The 20,280-nt window shown below is 35.5% G+C and overlaps 1 protein-coding gene across 1 annotated transcript; it reads left to right on the forward strand.

Moving 5' to 3' along the window:
- Window positions 1–672: 672 nt before the first annotated feature.
- Window positions 673–19,595, forward strand: galnt3 (UDP-N-acetyl-alpha-D-galactosamine:polypeptide N-acetylgalactosaminyltransferase 3 (GalNAc-T3)). The gene is made up of 12 exons (XM_026271184.1): window positions 673–821; window positions 1,748–1,942; window positions 2,937–3,521; window positions 6,218–6,390; window positions 12,053–12,202; window positions 12,632–12,866; window positions 14,179–14,296; window positions 14,483–14,683; window positions 15,877–16,008; window positions 16,170–16,271; window positions 17,128–17,280; window positions 18,491–19,595. The coding sequence occupies exons 3-12, from the start codon at window positions 3,025–3,027 to the stop codon at window positions 18,602–18,604; spliced, it is 1,875 nt and encodes a 624-aa protein (XP_026126969.1). The 5' UTR covers window positions 673–821; window positions 1,748–1,942; window positions 2,937–3,024; the 3' UTR covers window positions 18,605–19,595.
- The last annotated feature ends 685 nt before the right edge of the window (window positions 19,596–20,280 follow it).

The raw sequence follows: 20,280 nt of genomic DNA on the forward strand, positions 1-20,280 counted from the left end.
ATCTAATGCTAGTGTCCACAACAGTCTTTTTAACCATCGATGGTGTGCTGTTGCATCCAATATACATGAGTGTGTATATATATATACGTACGTAAGTACGTGTGTGTGTGTGTGTGTGTGTGTGTGGATTGGATGCAACATCACACCATCAATGGTTAAAAAAGACTGAATATAAACACACACACACACACACACACACACACATGTATATATATACACACACACACACACACATATATATATATATATATATATATATATATATATATATATACATACATACATACAAATACATACACACACATGTTAAATAATATTGCTTTCTTTATAATTACATGTATTATTTGAATATTATATTTTATATTATATTAGGCTATACTTTTTAATTTATATGAAGGCATATACCCAGGGATCAATTTCCTGGAATTTGTCCAAATCTACTCTCAGATGTGGGTTTTTCGAGATTTCCAGAATAAACTTTTATCTTGACAGTGTTACGGAAAAGAACTTCAGTTGTGCAATAAATCCACATCAATTTGATGTCAAATAATAAACTTCAAATTTCATCACAAGCAGTTCAAATGTCAACCTCCAGCAAGAGTCCGACTTTCTCACTAAACTCTATTACAGCGAGATTCACGACACAGTGGGAAGTAAAGTCTCCAGGATCCTCCAGATGAACACTCTGAGCCTCTCTGGTATTCTTCTCTTGTCCGGTTCGTGTCCGGTTTCTTTTCTTTACCCTGCAAACACAGAAGCTCTTTATGAAGTCCATGTGCACGGGGACACGGTGATTAAAATCCTCAGGCTGAGCGTGTCTGGTGAGTGTTTTCTGCATCTACCTTCTGTTTAATAGGGCTAATTTATCGCGGTAATACGTCTAAGTGAGATACTTAGTGAGTTTAACGCAGTCGAATGTCATCCATCACTGAGGTCAGATGTCGCGCAAAGTGATTCTGCATGAACAAATGTATTAGAGTCATGGAAATAGGTGATTCCAGTAACGGGACCCTTCGCTTGTGGAGGATTTAGGTTTGTGTCACATACATATTTAGAGGAAATGTAGGGTGCGAATTATTATGGGGGTCTGACTCCACTATAATTCAGGTTTAAGTGTTGCATGTAGAGTATATTTTGCATGAGAGTTATTAGTTTGTTACTTATTGTTGAGTTTAAATTATTTATTTAAAGCAAATAGAAATGTTTTTGTTTTATATAAAAAGTCGTAGGAAATTACTAAAATAATATTTTTTTTTCATGAATAATAATTTGCTCGTGATTCATATCGCGTTCATGCTCCTTCTACTAGCAACATCTCCGTGACAGTCGTGTTAAAAAGTATAAAAAGAGGATATAATTTCTTTATTATGTAGAGAGGAAGCTAGAGTCTAAGGACAACCCCCCCCCAAAATAAAACCTCTTAATTTTTTATTAAAGAGACAAAAACTTTTTTTTTTTTTTTTGGTTAAAATGTTTCCCTAATAAAAAAAATAAAATAAAAAAATACATGAAATGGCAAATGAAAATTTTGTAATTTTATTTTCATTTTCATTTTGCACCAAACGTTGCACACGTGCACATGAAAATGTAAATACAGAAATGCATTGCTATTTTACATATTGCATTGTGATTTTGCATATTACATTCCAAATTGAAAATTTTCCTACCCATAAGCTTCCATATATAAGAGGAAGAGCAACATCTTTTAATTGTTCAAATGTTGACGTTGCTGGACTCGCCCTAACAGAATGAAGGCACATGTGGCGCTTACGCACGCGTGACGCAAGTCCCGCCCCTTTACCTGAGAGACGCGCACCTGGATCCAACGACGCGGAAGTCTTGCTGAGATGACTACACTTTGACATCGCCGTGGTCAACACTTCTACTGTGGGAGCTAAAAACTCTTTTGGATATGAACTTAAACGATATTTAAACGCAATCGGTATGTCTTTCTCTTTCTTTGCTCTCTCGACTTTGTTTACGCACAATAGCGCACAAGAACTGGACACTGATTCGTAGTTTTAGACAGATGGTGTTATTGTGCTACTAATGATTAACCCTAAAATGACTCAAAATGACGGCTATAAAGCAATGAGTGTCGTGTTAAATTGACTTGTTTTATCTGAAATAAAAGGAATACTTAAATTACCGTGTCTAAGTTGTAAATGTGTATGGATTTCCCCACATTTTATGAAATGTTATATAATTATCCCGTTTAAATGAATGTTTAGTAAGAAAGTAAACAGCAAACTGTCATTTGCTTTTCTCCAAAATACAGTGACAGCTCTTCTGGAACAGCATTTGATTTAAGTGATCATTAAGACATCTTTTCATTGAGAAAACATGTTTTGATAAAGACATGTTGATTATTATTTAGGTATACACATTACAAGGGGAAACCTGCATGCATAATGTTTCACAAAGTGTCAAACCGCACACAGTTGGCTGTCTGAAAAATATTTTTAGTAAAGCATATGCATCTAATTGTATATCATTTTTGATTCACGTTATTTTGGCTTTCACAATATACAGTACCCATTCTAGGGTTACCAGAAATGTACAAACAGAGAAGTGTTAAGCTTCATTAAAAAGTGATTTTTAAAAAGATCGACAGAACTGTCAAGTCTGATATTTGTAATATGATTAATACTTTTCCATTGGTTAAAAGGGCCAATTATCATTTGGAAAGTTTCTGTTCGAATTCTCTCCAAGAGAATGTTGTTAAAGAAATTAAGTTCACAAAATTACCTCTCAAGCGAAGAATGATTTCCCAGCCACCTAAAAGAGGCTTAAATATCAAAGAAAACATTTACGTTGGACACTCAGAACTGGAATTCCTAACTTTTCCGTTCTCAAACGAGTTGTCAGGAGTGTTGGACTTGTTTGCAGTGCTCTGCTGCTCGTATATCAATGTTGTCTTTTGGTCCCATTCACAGGTTTGACAGGCGGTGATGTTACGCACGGGGTGTGTGTCAGGTGAAGCATTGTTTCTCACACTCTGAGTGCCGGCTTCGCCTCAAAAGAATGACGTTCTTCCGCAGGCTTCTGCGCAGACGACTGCACCCGTGGAAGCTGGCCATAGTGGCGCTGGTGTTCGTGACGTTCCTGTTTCTGATGCAGCGAGAGGTGGTCAGTCAGAACCCCCAGGACGAACCCTGGCTCAAAGAGATTGTGGAGAAACGAGACGGCGTTCTTGAGATGGTCATGGGGGCGGTGAATAACCTCCGGGACGCTATGCCCAAAATGCAGATAAAAGCTCCGGTGAGGAAGCAGGAGAGCCAGGGCAGTCTGGGCTGTCTGTCCGGATACTACACGGCTGCTGAGCTCCGACCGGTCCTTGAAAGACCACCGCAAAACCCCACTGCCCCAGGGGCTTCTGGGAAGGCTTTTCACACTGACAATCTGAGCTCGTCGGAGCAAAAAGAAAAGGAGAGGGGAGAAGAGAAGCACTGCTTCAACTTGTACGCCAGCGATCGGATCTCGCTCAGCAGAGACCTCGGCGCTGACACGAGACCTCCAGAGTATGTACAGTACTACCTGTTTGCTTTAGACACTTCTACAGACATTTAAAGGGAATAGTTCACATGAAAATGAAAATTAGGTAAAAATGTTCTCACCCTCAGGCCATCCATCAATGGTTCCATTCATTGGAGCACATTTGAATAAATTTAGCATTGCTCTGCAGTGAATGGGTGCCGTCAGAATCAGAGTCCAAGCAGCTGATGAAAACATCACAATAATCCACAAGTAATCCACACCACTCCAGTCTGTCAGTTCATGTTTTGGAAGAGAAAAACTGCATGTTTCAAAGAAACAAATCCATCATTGAGACGTTTTAACTTTAAAACATCGCTTCTGGCTGAAATATGAGTCCTCTATCCATACAATTGCTTTCTCAAGTAAAAGGATGTCACGGTTGAATCTGGAGAGAAATATGCACAGATCCAACACTGTAAGCAAAAACAGTCCAAAACAGTTTGAAACAAATATATGTTGGTGGATTTTGATGAGAAAGGGACTTTTTCACTGGAGGAAGTGTTATTATCGAATGTGGACTGGTATTTTGATCAGAAGCATTGTTTTAAAGGCAATACACTTTAAGGACTGTTACAAATGTTCAGCTTTTCACTTCATAGGTCATGAACTGATGGACTGAAGTGGTGTGGATTACTTGTGAAGTGTTAATCAGCTGTTTGAACTCTCGTTCTGACGGCACCCATTCACTGCAGAAGATCCATTGGTGATGTAATGTTACATTTCTCCAAATCTGTTCTAATGAAGAAACAAACAACTTGGATGGCCTGAGGGTGAGCAGAATGTATTTTCTTTTTTTCATCAGTTGTTATTATTTGGATGCAATATCGGTCTGTTTCACTTTTTTTTTTATTCCCACAGAAATATCAAGGAATTTAATAATTAAAAAAAAATAATCCAGGGTTATACAACTTTATGAAGTGACTACACATTTTTTTTTTGTAATTATGCCTAGCTTTTAATGATTTCATACGATGAATTTTGCGTTCTGTGAGCCTCATTCTTGAAACATGAGCAAAGTAGATGTTCATTAATCTATTCTTGCATTTAGTTCAATAAAACTATTTATGTAAGAATTAAATTATGACTTTGTTCATGTTTCATATAATAGTCCCTGTAAATGCAATCTATATGGCATTTTACCTAGATTAAAAAAAAAAGAACTAGAGTAAACATTTTAGAAGGTCCTCGTGTAAAACTAACATGCAACCAACCAAAAATAACATGAGGAGACCACCTTGTAGATCGAAGTGGTAGTATAACTCCATTGCCAGCTAAGAAAAACACACAAATACAATGAGGTCCAAAAGTCTGAGACTATTTTGCATTTTCCAAATTTTTTAACAAATTTGGAATATCTAACCACATCATGTTTTTAGTATTTGTTATGTGGCATAAAAATGCTCATTCTAAAGGATTTTGAAAGGATTTTAAAATATGTAGAATGTTAGTGTGAATAGAATCTAGAGGAGAATCTGTTTATCTGTCAGGATAATCAGAGGCTCTGTGGAACTACAGACTAGCTTTTGTCCTCAGACACGTTATTTAAACATGTCTACGCAGATATTGCTACCAATTACAGACTGAGACAAAAGTGAGCTTTTTCTCTAATTAAACACGTTAGTTCTTGCCCTGATTGCTTTAGTGGAGTGATATAGACAAAACCAGAGTTCCTTTTGGTTATTGTAATACAAAGTGTCACATAACACACAATTATGAGTCTGCAGAATGAAATCCAGATGAGGACTGAGTGACGTAGCCAAAGTAAATTTAGAAATTTATGCATTTACTCTAAAAAGGCTGAGAAGGATGATTGTAATTCATCATCAATTCAACCAAGCAGCCATTATAGCTAAATTAATTACATTTTTATTGCAAGACGTAACATACAATATAAATCTAGTTAAATTAATTATGTAATATTACCACCAATATAAAAATACACGGTACTAAACAAGTATTTTAAGGTGATGCAAATGAAATGTTGAATCAGTGTTGAACTGATTCAAAATCACGGACAGTTTCTGATTCTCAGGAATCAATGTAATCTTATTCGAATGTAGAAATAAAGACAGAATTGGGATTTTCATTCATTTATTTATTTATTTATTTATAGTTTAATCATTGTGATACTGTTATATATTTTTTATTTTGCATCAGTTTTATAATTTTAATTTGTTTAAGTTTTAGTAATTTTGCTGTATGTTTTGGACTTTTTCATTAGTTACCGTTTTTTGTCTATTTAGTTTTTATATATTCATTTTTGTTTAAATTTAAATTATTTTAGGACAAATAAAATGAACAGACATCTTTGGACTTTAATAATGTATTAATAAATTCAGAAATTAACATAAATTAAGATTAATAAATGTTTTAGAACTATTTTAAATGTTAGTTAGTTAGTTAACAAACAAAACCTTTCTAAAATGTTACCATTATTTTGTATGGTATATTTTTATTTAATTTTATATTTGTATTGATATTTCAATCAATGTTTATTTTATTTCAAGTAACTTCATTTATTTTTAAAGGTTTTATTTTAGTCTTTAGAAAATATGTTAGCTAATTAGGTACAATATATTGCCCGGCCCTAATCTAGACATTTCACAGACATCTGTTGAATAAAACAACCCCCCCTTCCCTTTATTTCTCAGTCTGTCTGTTCTCTCTTTTCCTCTCACAGATGCATCGAGCAGACATTCAGACGCTGTCCACCCCTGCCGACCACAAGTGTGATCATCGTCTTCCACAACGAGGCGTGGAGCACATTACTGCGCACCGTCTACAGCGTCCTGCACACCTCCCCTGCGCTGCTCCTCAAAGAAATCATCCTCGTGGATGACGCCAGCGCTGACGGTAACTCACCTCTAGCCTACAGACCGTCCGTGTGTTTTAATGGGCGTCCGGTTTCACTCAAGCATCCCGCTTTGCTGAATTCCTGTAGGCCTGCTGACACCCGGCGCTCGTGAAGCAGGTTACTACAGGAAACAGAGCTGTTTGGGAATGTTCTCAGAGGAGTTTTGCTCAGCCGGTGAAGCTATAGAGGCCTATCAGCGGACTCTTAAAAAACAGATCTTTGACCGGTGGAAGAGCCTTAGAGCAGTGGTTCCCAACTGGTTTTGCTTCAGAAGCCAAATTTGATATCAGACCTCAAGTAGCGACTCAATAAAACACAAAAATGCATGAATTTTAATTGTAAGACTTTACAATAAGTTCCCATTTGTTAACATTAGGTCATTAACAAAGATAAATATCTACTGTTACAAGTGTATTGCTCATTGTAAGTCTATGTTAGTTAATGCTTTAATGAATAGGGCCTTGTTGTAAAGCATTTAAATTCCAGCAATATCAATATGCGTTTGATTTTTCTGAATTAAATAAATGTTTCTTAGCAACTAAACCATATTATGTACGTTACACAATTGCATGTGGCCATGTCTGGTTTCTTTTACCTTGTGTAGTTTTATTCATGTTTTTTGAGGATGTTTTTGTGCATTACATATGGGAGCCCATTTCCACCACTGAGAAAACAAACAAACAAAAAAAGGTTATTGCGACTTTATATCTCACTATTCTGTGAAAAAAAGCCAGAATTGTGAGATGATAACTTGCGATTCAGACTTTTTTCCTCTCTCGCAATTGTATCATGTTTGTATCATTATTTCTCATAATTGTGTGATTCAAACTCGCAATTCTGTCTTTTTTCTTATAATTGCGTGATACAAACTGAAAATTCTGAATGTTTTCTCAGAATTAGGTGATTTCTTATCACACAATTCTGACTTTTTTTCATGATTGCGTGATACAAACTGGCAATTCTGACTTTTTTTCTCATAATTGCGTGATACAAACTGGCAAATCTGTCTTTTTCTCATAATTGCGTGATACAAACTGGCAAATCTGTCTTTTTCTCATAATTGCGTGATACAAACTGGCAAATCTGTCTTTTTCTCATAATTGCGTGATACAAACTCACAATTCAGACTTTTTTTCTCGTAAGTGCTTGATACTAACTCTCAATTCTGACTGTTTTTATCTTAATTGCATGGTACAAGCTCGCAAATCTGTCTTTTTTTGTGTCATAATTGCGTGATGCAAACTTCTTATTTTCCACAGAATTGGTTGAATTGTATCACGCAATTATGGTAAAAAAACTGTGAGAAAAAAGTCACGGTTTCCTTTTTTTATTCAGTGGCGGAAACAGGCATCCATAGTTGCATGACCTGCCAATGATATTTAACTAACTTTAATTGAATGGCAAATAAGTTGGCCCCAAAATACCACATATTTGATCATTAAAAAACTGTAATATTATAACATATTATTACAATTTAAACGAACTGCATGAATATATTTTTTTCTTATTATGCAAAGCTGAATTTTCATCATCATTACACCAGTCTACAGTGTCACATGATCCTTCAGAAATCATTCTGTTACACTTATTTACTGCTCAAGAAACATATTGTTATACATTTTTTGTGGAAAACTTTATTTATTTATTTTTCAGGATTTTATGAAGAATTTAAAAGTTCAAAAGAACTTTAGAAAAGATAATATAAATTTATATATATATAGTAGGTGTGTAACGGTTCACAAAATTCACGGTTCGGTTCGATATGATACACTGATGTCACGGTTCGGTTCGGTACGTTTTAGATACAGCAAAATGTAAAAACATCTCAACTTTTCAGAATGCTGCAAGCGCACTGCGGGTCATGTGACAAGAACCAACCAATCAGCTTCATCCTTTCCGGTAACAACGTTGAAAGCTCAGCCGAGATGAAGGAACAGCTGATCGTAGTTGTATATGGATTGCAATTTTGAAATAAATTTAGTAGCAGAGCTACTGCAAGCGATTTTTAGAGCTGCAAATCCATTTATCCTTTGCTGAAATTTCCGCGTCTCATGGAGACAGACGCCTCAGGAGTGCTTTTGCCCGAGCGCTTTGGAAAGGAGGAGAAAGCGGCACGACTAGCGTTTTCCACGCGTTTTTAGGCGCGATATGTGAACGGCCCCTTAAGGCGCTCGCTCACTCAGCACGCGCTGAAGGCTCGTTGCAAAATGTCTAATGCATTTAACAGACCAGAAATAGAAGATCCTCCAATAACCAACAGGTCTGGTGTTTGGGTGCACTTTGGATTCCCTGTAAACTATATTGGTGTACCGGTGTCTAAATGCTGCGGGGATAGTTTGTTGCGTGTATATTTCTCCTCTTTTTCGTCTTTTCCCAGATACTGACACACTAAGGTGATGTCGGCGTAAATGAGTTGACATGTTTCAAGTATTCCCGCTGGGTTTTTTTAAAAAATTTTATTCCCGCTGGTGTACCCTATTGTCATGTGTTGGTTACTGGAGGATCTTCTATTTCTGGTCTGTTAAACGCATTGGCCACTGCTTACCGTGCATGAACTGCTCGCTCACTCAGCGCGTACTGAGTGAGCAAGCGCCTGACTGAGTAGCCTAACATAAACATATAAGTTGGTGTTTTTTCTTCTTCGGGAGTGTCAGGGGCGTTGTCTGTTACGTCGTTTTGGTTATTGGGCTACCTTGTTGAACGCATATCATTATATTTCTCTTTTTTTTTTTTTATATAATTAATTAGTCCAACGAACCGTTCGGTTCATAATGCGTACCGCGTACCGAACCGAAAGCCTCGCACCGAACGGTTCAATACGAATACGCGTATCGTTACACCCCTAATATAAAGGTAATGGTTCTTTTCATGATTAGTTGTATTTAGCTTAGATTAGTTATTATTGTTTTCACACTACTGAACAGATCAGAACAGACCTGCTACTATCCATTATGGGTTGAGAACCACTGCACTAGATCTCACCTATCGTTCCCCTGGTTGAATCACACAGGGACTGAATTTTCTCTCTTGGCTGCACGCCATGCCAGAAATTAAAGCCAGGGAATTGGCTTTCAACTTTTCTTTAACACTCCCTCTTCTTTTAATTACACCCTCGGTCTCTCTTTCTCAAGCAATTCCAGCTTCTGCTGAGAAAGACCAGTTCTGTGTGTAGATCCCCGCCCTCGGAGCAGGCCAAAACCTATAGGACGTCCCGCTGCGCTGCTGTGAATCATTTCAGCCGCTTTCAGCAGGCTTAGTGTTGCACCTTTACTCTTAAATGATTCTGAGGAGGATAATACATATTATGTGATATCATAAATCACAATGTCTGGGTCGGGAAAGCCACTATTAAACTGCAGCTTCCCAAGAGACTCATAATTTAAAGTAGTTAAATGGTCAAGAAACTCTCCCTGCTGATTAAAAAAAATTGCCTTAACCAGACCAAAGAGGTTAGACTGGCCTGTTGTGATGGTTTAGGAGGATTTTCAGGGACTTGTCAGTTAGTGAGCCTGAGAGACCATCTTAAAGACCAGCAAACCAGACTGGTTTAAGCTTTTTTTTTGTAATGTGATGTAGCTTTAAGGGGTAGTTCACCCGAAAAAGCGAATTTTCTGAAGATATTCTGAAGAATGTTTTGTTAACCAAACAGCTTATGTTCCCCATTGACTTCCATAGTTTGGAAAGAATACTATGTAAGTCAATGGCTGTGTTAACTGTTTGGTTCCCGACATTCTTCAGAATATCTTCTTTTGTGTTCAGCAGAAAAAAGAAACTCATACAGGTTTGGAACAACTTGAGTAAATGATGATCATTTAAATTTTTGGGTGAACTATCGTTTTTCATAGTTAGATTCACTACTAATACACTACTATTCAAGTTATTGATTTAAAAAAAATAATAATGCTAACTTGAAGACTTATCTACAGAGATTCAAACGAATCGGTGCTCTTTCCAACAATAAATCATTTTCTGTTCAGTTTAGTCCTTTTATTCGTGCATTCGTGACACTATTTTTAGGTAGTTACTCCTCAGTTCTGTATAATATATAATATTATACCAAAGTGCTGGTCAGTGGCTTTGCCCTGAGGGCTGCTGGGAGACTGTAGACTGATGAAAGGAGATATTTATACTTAATGAACCCATACACACCCATATCTACTAGATTAAAGGTGCTGCTTGAGCTTTCTCCTGATCCTTTGCTAAAAGAGTATTATTATGTCTTTTACCCCAGCATACTGAATCTAAAACATACCCTGATGGAATACTGAATCAGTTTGAAAGAAGAACATTACATTTAAACATGCGCCTTTTTAAAAGTAACAACTTTGGAAGAAGTTGGAAGAGCACCAGGTGTAAAATAAGTCTGAAATGTGTTCCAAAACCTATTGAGTAGCATTGCTGTATGCAACATAGGCAGCTGCCTTTTCAGGGAACATCCAAATATTAAAGGGATAGATCACCCCAAACATTTTTTATTCTGTCATTAATTACAGATATTAATTACTTTGTTCATCTTCAGAACACAAATTAAGATATTTTTGATGAAACCTAAGAGCTTTCTGACCCTCCATAGACCGCAAGGATCCTTACACGATCAAGGTCCAGAAACGTAGTAAAGTATATCGTTAAAATAATCCATGTGTCATCAGGGGTTCAACCGTAATTTTACGAAGCAAGGAGAATACTTTTTGTGTGCAAAGGAAACAAAAATAACAACTTTATTCAACAAACTGTCTCCTCCACATCACCCTAAAGCAGTATTTTGGAGAGTATCACATACTTAAACAACATATGCAACGTATGTACGCAGATACGTTATTTACGTTCACATGAATGCACAAACAACGCAAACAACTTACTACCTTGCTCTCTATGCGAGGGTCAGAAAGCTCTCAGATTTCATCAAAAATATCTCTATTGGTGTTCTGAAGATGAACGGAGCTCTTACAGGTTTGAAACGACATGAGGGTGCGTAATTATTGACAGAATAAAAAAATTGGGGTGAACTATCCCTCTAAAAATATACTGTTGTTCACAAATATGTAATTGGTAAGAGTTTTAGATTTTTTTGAAAGAAGACTCTTTCTGCACACCAAGGCTGCGTTTATTTAATCAAATATACAGTAAAAAAAAGTTGCAATCATGAAATATTATTTTAAAATAAAATGTGTTTCCTATGTGAACATATTTAAAAATGAATTTATTTCTGTGATGCAAAGCTGAATTTTCAGCATTATCACACCAGTCTTCAGTATCACACAATTCTTCAGAAATCATTTTAATATACTGATTTGCTGCTCAGGAATCATTTCTGATTATCAATACTGAAAAGACTTAAAATTGTTATGGAAACTGTGATACATTTTTTTGTTTGACGAATAGAAAATGTAAAAAATATGGTAGAATTTATTCAAAATAGAATTTTTTTGTAATATTATAAATCTTTCACTTCACTTTTTATCGATTTAATACATCCTTGCTAAATAAAAGTATTAATTTCTTGGCAAAAAGATTGTCTAATTGTCTATTTTCGTCCACGAATATTTTAATGCATTCTGAGAAATAATAAATTCCTTAGAATTTTGCAAAAGGGAAAGTCTAACAATAATTGACTCAAAAATGCACAAGCCTACATTGTTTTGACATTTCTCTTTCTCACAGAGCGACTACAGGACGAACTGGACGAGTATCTGAAACAGCTGCACATCGTTCGCGTGGTCCGTCAGCAGGAACGTAAAGGCCTGATCACTGCGAGGCTCCTCGGGGCCTCCGTGGCCTCGGGCGAAACCCTCACCTTCCTGGATGCCCACTGTGAGTCACTTTAAAGAGCCAGTCCCTCCCACTCAAATGTGCTGGATTCACATTAATAGGGTTTGTCTCTTAATAAAAACACACTCTTTATAACAAGCCTGTGGTCAGTTAGAGCTACTCAGCGCTGGAACGAATCTGATGCTTTTTAATTCCGTCTGACTTTAGGCTTGTTAAACATTCATGAAGTGTTTGTGTCCTCCGCTGGTGTGGTTGACGGAGAAACGGTCAGCCAGAATGCAGAAATGACTCAAATTGATTAAGAAGACAGTCTTATTTATTCATCTGGGCTGTGTTGATGCATTAGGGTGTTTGTTAGTAGGTACTTTTGAAGTAAATGAGAGTAAGAGGTGATGGTGTAGCCTAAGGAAAGGAATGTAGTGGAAGACTTCAAAGTGATTTTATCATGCAACCCCTGCTTGGTTTGTTTAGGTGAATGTTTCCACGGATGGCTTGAGCCGCTGCTGGCCAGGATAGCGGAGAACTCCACCGCCGTAGTGAGTCCTGACATCACCACCATCGACCTGAACACATTTGAGTTCATGAAACCCTCACCGTACGGACAGCATCATAACCGGGGGAATTTTGACTGGGGCCTTTCCTTTGGTTGGGAGACCCTTCCGGATCATGAGAAACGGAGACGCAAAGATGAGACGTACCCTATTAAGTAAGAAAACACAGTTCTGAACAGTTCACACAAAAATAAACATTGTTTGCTCCTGCAATGACTTTCCGGACCTTTTAAACTTACTTTTATAAAACGGATGATTCCGATCCTTGATTCTGATTGGCTGAGCCGCTTTCGAATCTGTTGTAAACGACACTACAAACTAACACAGTTTGTTTACTTTTGTGTGTTGCTCATTGGAACACCAACTGTTTCTGAGGAACTATATTGTTTGGTGGAAGAATACTGAATTATTAATATCATAACATAACACTTTATTTGCTCTGTTTTATTCTGTGAAACGTATATGGAATAACCTTTTTATAAAAGCACTGAGCCCCGTGAAGCCGTGGTTTACAGTGAATTTATAACGGCTAAGTGGTTTTTAGTAACACCCCTTAGCTGTTATAAATTCACTGTGAACCATAGCTTCTTGTGGCTAATTGCTTTATTGAAAGAATCACCAAGGCTGCATGTAATTGTAAAAAAAAAAGGTAAAATCAGTAATATTATTACTATTTGAAATAACTACTTTCTATTGGAATATATTGTAATAAAGCAATAAGCCCCAAGAGGCTCTAACAACACCCCTTAGCTGTTATAAATACACTGTAAACAACGACTCCACAGGGCTTATTGCTTTTATAAATCGCTTATTTCATATACGTTGTAATTTTTACAGAATAAAACAGAGCAAACAAAGTGTAATGATTTAAACACCGTACAAGCTAACCGACACTTGTTATAGCACTTCTATATCATTGCTCATTTTGTTGTTTTTGATTGCTTCCATTGTCCTCATCTGTAAGTTGCTTTGGATAAAATCCTCTGCTAAATGAATAAATGTAAATGTAAATAAACTGTATTCTTCCACCAAACAATATAGTTCCGAAATAGAACTTCCGGAAACAGTTGTGGTTCAAACAAAGTGGTTGCCAAGCAACACACAGAAGTAAACAAAGGTGTATGTTTATAGAGTAATTTACAACAGCTTTGAACGTTGCTCAGCCAATCAGAATCAAGGACCAGAACTATCTGTTTTGTTAAGTGTAATTTATTCCTGTGATGCAAATTCTCTTTCTGTTTAGTGCAAGAGAAAATGTCACACAGGTTTGAAACCGCATGACTATTCTTTAAATGATTTGACTAAATAGATTTGATAATACTCAGGCGCTTATTGGATTTCATTGTTTGTTTTCCATTAAACCGTTTTATTATCCATGCACACACAAAACACACATATCAGTCATTTTCTGTCTAATGAAACACATTCAAAGAAACATTTACCCTCTAATCACATTTGCCCTCGCAGGACGCCAACGTTCGCAGGGGGACTGTTCTCCATTTCCAGAGATTATTTCTACCATGTAGGAAGCTATGACGAGGAGATGGAGATTTGGGGAGGAGAAAATATTGAAATGTCCTTCAGGGTGAGTCAAAATAGGTTTTGCATGCATCTTTTATTATAAATAAAAAAAGATTTTAATGACATTGTCTTTATTTTAATATTTCGGTCATGTAGTTTCCTAAAGTCTGTCTGTGTTTGATTGAATAAAGCATCTTTTCTTCTCAAATTAGTTGACATCCTGACCTGCTGCTCTCGTCTCGTCCTTCAGGTTTGGCAGTGTGGAGGGCAGCTAGAAATCATCCCCTGTTCAGTGGTGGGCCACGTGTTTCGCACAAAGAGTCCGCACACCTTCCCTAAAGGCACGCAGGTGATCGCTCGCAACCAGGTGCGTCTGGCTGAGGTCTGGATGGACGACTATAAAGAGATCTTCTACCGGAGGAACCAGCAGGCCGCTCAGATCGCCAAAGAGGTAATGTTCCCAGAATTCCCAGGCTTTTTTGTAACAAAAGCAAAATTGCAGTTCTATTAAGATGCTATGATGGATTTAATTGGAGCAATAGTATGGAGCAAAGAGTAGTGTGCTGCTCCCAGCATATGAAGAGCTGTCTCACTCCTGTTACTGATCTTCTGTCCTTCTCTTTTGCCTTCATTTGAAAGGACAGTAATAAAAGAAATAAAGAATTTTCCATTTAAAAACACTTAAAATAATATATGTGTGTGTGTGTCTGTGTGTTTATAACTTTAAAAAATTTTTTAAATACATGTATTTTGTAAAAACTTGTTATTATTATGAATATATGTTCATCAAATATATGTGGCAAAAGGGTTATGAACAAAAAATAATAATGATAATAAAAAACAGTAAAGCATATATTTAAAACCATTTTAAATAAATGCAATTGTTTTATTTCTTTATAAAATAAATTATTAAATTGAAATGAAATTGTAATTATTTAATGTTCTTATTATTGATCATTACTGCATTTAAATAAAGTATTTAAATAAAGTATTTTAACCCTACTGAGATCCTTTTCTAAGAATTTTATTATAGTTGTGTATTTTATTAATACTTTTTTTTTATTAAACTGCCACACAACAGTTGGGTTACACAAAAAACTGCAATTGTTTTTCTATAAATAAAATTATTTAAATAAATAAGACAATTAATTCAATTTTGAAATAAACCTCTACACTGACATAATTAAATTTCTTTTATTTACACAAAATATCTTATGTTGTTACACAAATAGTTGTTTAAATAATTAAGATTTAATACAAAAGTTAACTAAATAAAGCCTTATACTCACATAATTTTAATTAACTAAACTATTTATTATATTATTTACATTTTATTTACATAAACAATTAAAACTGCCAGCCTACACTTGTTACACAAATTGGTTTTGCCTGCACTTGTTGTAAAGGCATTGTGGAGTTAAGAGTTCAGCGACTGAAGGCCTTCTGGCAGGCTTTCATCATGCTGGTCTTCTGCGACATAAACCACAGAAATCCCTTAACATTCTCAATGTGCAGCCAAGACCTGCTGCTGGTTCATAAGCGTAGACAGACAGCTTTAAAGTGGAGCCTCAGACAGCCTGTGGGCAGCTTTAATATGAGATTCAAAGGCAGTTTCTGTAATGAAGCTACCGTCTCTCTCCACAGCGCTCTTTTGGAGACGTCTCAAAGCGTGTAGGTCTCCGGGACAGACTCCAGTGTAAGAGCTTTTCCTGGTATTTGAAGAACGTCTATCCGGAGGTCTTCATGCCCGATCTCAGTCCGCTGCAGTTTGGTGCGGTGAGTGTGTGTACAGTGGCTGGGACGTCCCTGTATTTCTCTGGTGTTTTGTCTGGCCGCTGTGCTTTCCCACCGTGCAGCGGATCTCCGTTCTGTAAAAGCTTGTTTGAACAGCTTTCATGTTACAATCCGTTCCATCTCCTCCTTCTGTCTCCCTGCAGATAAAGAACGTGGGGAAGGAGGCCTGCTTGGACGCGGGAGAGAGTAATGAGGGAGGGAAGCCTCTCATTATGTACCCCTGCCACGGGATGGGAGGAAACCAGGTGATTAAAGCAGGAACAGATTGTCCTGTGAATCAATCGATGGAATTGATCACATGAAACCACTCTCATTTTTAAACTGTTTTGGTACATAGAAATAATAATCATTGAAATCAAGTGAAGGTGATTTATTATTTTCTTTTACATAAAGGAACATTATTTATATATATATATATATATATATTTAAATCAGATGAAGGTGCTTTTGAAGTACTTATTTTATCATATATTTTATTTTATTTTAATAAAAGGAACAAAAAATAGTCCATGCAATTGTTTTTGATGTTTTATTTATTTATTTGTTACCATATCAGTAAAAAAATATAAAAAATAGTCCATATAGCTCAAGCACTATATTATATAATACATTAAATATCAGTTTATTTATTTTACAGTATTTATTTTACAGTAATTTTTATATATATATATATATATATATATATATATATATATATATATATATATATATATATATATATAAATGAAACAAAAACTACATAATAGTCCTTACAATTGCATTGTATGTATGTATGTATTTATTTTATTTATTTTCCATTACAGGAACATTAAAAATGTAATAAAAAAACACTATGTTATGTAATAATATAATATAATATTTTAAATCAGGTAAAGTAAAAAAAATTTAGTTTTATTTTACATTGTTTGAACACAAGCCTAAAATTATATTTGAATGATTTTCAGTTTCTATAGGTGCATCTCAAATATCATTTTAATTAGTTCCCCTAGATCTGTTTTTCAGAAGCTCTCAGGAGTTTCCAGGCAATCATCTTTATCGGATATATATATATATGAAATGTTTTCTGGTGGTGAAGGTCATTTCTCTCCTCTGCTCGTACAGTATTTCGAGTACTCGACCCATCATGAGATCAGACACAATATTCAGAAGGAGCTCTGTTTGCACGGGACGGATGGAGTCGTCAAATTAGAGGAGTGCCAGTATAAAGGTCACAACACCATCACAGGACCTCAGCAGAGATGGGAGCTCAGAGAGGTACAACGCCTTTCTTCACAAGCCTCTGATCTTTAGACTAAATCTCAAACAGCCCGAGGCCATGCTGTGTTCCTCAGCTCACCCCTCTCTAAAGCCAGCATTGTCTTTAGAGGCTTGTCATCTCCTGTTGTGCTTGGTAATGCTCGTTTTTTTATCAAAACACTGATGTGCAATATGTCTGGCTTTGTTGCAAAAACTAGTGAGCCTCCTTGCTGTTTGCGGTTTACATAGACAGCTGCTTTCTAAGGGAGCATCCAAACCATCATGTGACCTTAAACATGATAGATTTGGAACAGCAATGATGCAAAACTCTAGCAAGCATATCCAAATATTGAGCAAAATACATGCTAATTGAGATTCTTGTGCTCAAGGCTGCATTTTATTGTTTACATAAAAAACGGTAATAGTGTGAATTATTGTTCTAAATTAAAATAGCTGTTTTCTATTTGAATATATTTTATAATATCATTTATTCCTGTGATGCAAAGCTACATTTTCAGCATCATTACTCCAGTCTTCAGTGTCACATGATCCTTCAAAAAAAAAAAAAAAAAAAAAAAAAAATATTGTTATTTGCTAAAAATAAGTTAAATTAATTCAATATTTTCTGCTCAAAAATTATTTGCCAATTTTTTTATCATTAATTTAAAATCCTTACTGAGCTAGAATAGATGGATATATTTACATTCCATTATTTAATCAATGAATCCAGTTAATTATATTGTGAAATATTATTACAATTTTAAATAACTATTTTCTATCTTAATATATTTTCAAATGTAATTTAGTCCTGTGATGCAAACTGAATTCTCAGTCTTCAGTGTCATGTGATCCTTCAAAAAAAAAAAAAATTCTAAACTAAAATAAAAATCTAATTCATGGTAATTAATTCGCCAAGTGAATTGAATTAATTCAAAATACATTTATAATCAACATTTCTCTTGCTCCATCTTCAATGTGTTTTTATTTTTTACACCAATCTTATGGCATTACACTATGGGATTGTGTGCTAAAAACACCTATTATGCTTTAAAATGCAGCCTACATAAGAAGCTCATCTGTGTAACATCAAAACAAAACTTTCTGATCAGACTAAACCAATTCAGGAACAAAGAAAACGATAGAAAAGAGCTTGCCGTCCATCTACTGCTAATGTTTGGTTTTGTGGATTGGCTGATAGATCCTGCTCTGTTATTTACTCCCTTCACAGGATCAGCTGTTCTATAACAAGGGCTCAAAACAGTGCCTGACCGCTCGACATGAGAACCCCTCTCTAGTGCCCTGCAGTCCAGCTGACAAGTACCAGCTCTGGGTCTTCACATGAACGGCGGAACCAGTGACACACACACACACACACACACACACACACACACACACACACACACTCTCAGGGTCCAAAACTTAACTTCTTGCCACAGCTGCCAATGAATTCAGAAAAGTTTACATGCCAAAATGATTTCTTACTGGCCATGAAAATGTAGTTTTTTTTCTATAAAAATACATTGACAATTAAATACATAGCATATTGGTTTGTAATCTAGAATTTTTTATTTTATTTTATTTTTACCAGGAATTTCACTATTTAAAACAGTTTAAATAATTTAAATGGATTTTAAATAATGCCGTCTGATTGCGCCAACAAAAGCATGAGCATAAAACACAAGATATTGTTAATCGTTAATATCTCTACACTCTTAAAAATGAAGCTTCCAAAAGGATGTTGTTGCAGTGATGCCATAGAAGAACATTTTTTAGTTACCAGAATAACTTTTCAGTGAACAGTTTTTAAAAGATCTATTTTGAATAACATTTAAAAAATCTAAAGAACCTTTTTCAACTATAAAGAACATCTTCTGCATTTGAAAGGTTCCATGGATGTTCAGGGTTCTTCACAGAACCATAGATGCCAATAGAGAACCCTTATTTGTATGAGTGTGTATGAATATATTTCTACTCTTGCACAGTAAAGGCTGTTCAATAGAATTTGTTTAGTTGAAAAAGTTTCAGTTAAAATGAGTCTTTTTAATTAGATTTGAAGCGCTTTATCCGATTGATTTGGTATTGGATGGTTTATAAGTATATTTGGGAATTACTTAAAAATATGTTAAAACAAAGATGCCAAAAATTTTAATGTAAGGGGGCCAAATATCTAACTTGATTGAGGGCTAAAAGTAAATGGTGCGGGATATCCAACTATATTGTATTAAAATGTTACATTTTTAAGTAAAGAAAAAAATAAATTATTAGTTTTTTTTTTTAATCCTCAAATTCACTTTGTCTTTTTTTATTCCAATGCAAATATAAATCAAACAACAACAAAAAAATCTTACAAATATGATAAAAAAAAAAAAAAATTCACCTATTTATATATATATATATATATATATATCTATCTCAAGGTAATTACAGACCAAACTGTGGGCATCTTTATATTACAAGTATTGAAAGCATGACTAGAATCATCAAATTCTCATCCTTATTTATAATTAACATATATCTTAACTCATTCACCATCTTAGACTTTGCCTTCCTTTTCAGCAGATGCTTTTTTATGATTTATGATCAGATTTACATACGATCAGTCTCAATCACAGTTAAAGTGAGTAATATTGCTGATCTTTATAATAAAGTCAAAAACGAACCATGTGTTATTTACTTGCCAAAGCAAAAATATTTTGTGTCTGATGCATTGCAAGTGTTAATTTTGGACCCTGAACACACACAAGCACAAATTACCGGACAGAGTCTTCTGTATGACACAGACCTTTAATTTATTTTTGTATGTGGAAAATATTGCTGCTGGAGAAGCTGAAATTTCTATCTAAAGACCAAAAACGGAGCACATACAGACATTCCTGGCTATAGGGGCCGAAGCACGTACAGTGATGTGAAGCCTTTCTCTCCATTTCACTCCATTATGTCTGAAAGACTACAGGACGTGTCCTCACGCGGTGACTTTTCTAGTTTTTATACCCGATGAGCTCAACCACAGTGATGCTG

The sequence above is a fragment of the Carassius auratus genome, chromosome 9 (genome assembly GCF_003368295.1).
Source record: "Carassius auratus strain Wakin chromosome 9, ASM336829v1, whole genome shotgun sequence".
In the NCBI taxonomy this organism is placed as follows: Eukaryota; Metazoa; Chordata; class Actinopteri; order Cypriniformes; family Cyprinidae; genus Carassius; species Carassius auratus.

Bases quoted from the DNA above. Each gene is read 5' to 3' on its own strand.
- galnt3 (XM_026271184.1), top strand. From the start codon at position 3,025: ATGACGTTCTTCCGCAGGCTTCTGCGCAGACGACTGCACCCGTGGAAG. The intron at 3,522-6,217 runs GTATGTACAGTA...TTCCTCTCACAG, and splicing joins GCTGACACGAGACCTCCAGA to ATGCATCGAGCAGACATTCA. The intron at 12,867-14,178 runs GTAAGAAAACAC...TTGCCCTCGCAG, and splicing joins GATGAGACGTACCCTATTAA to GACGCCAACGTTCGCAGGGG.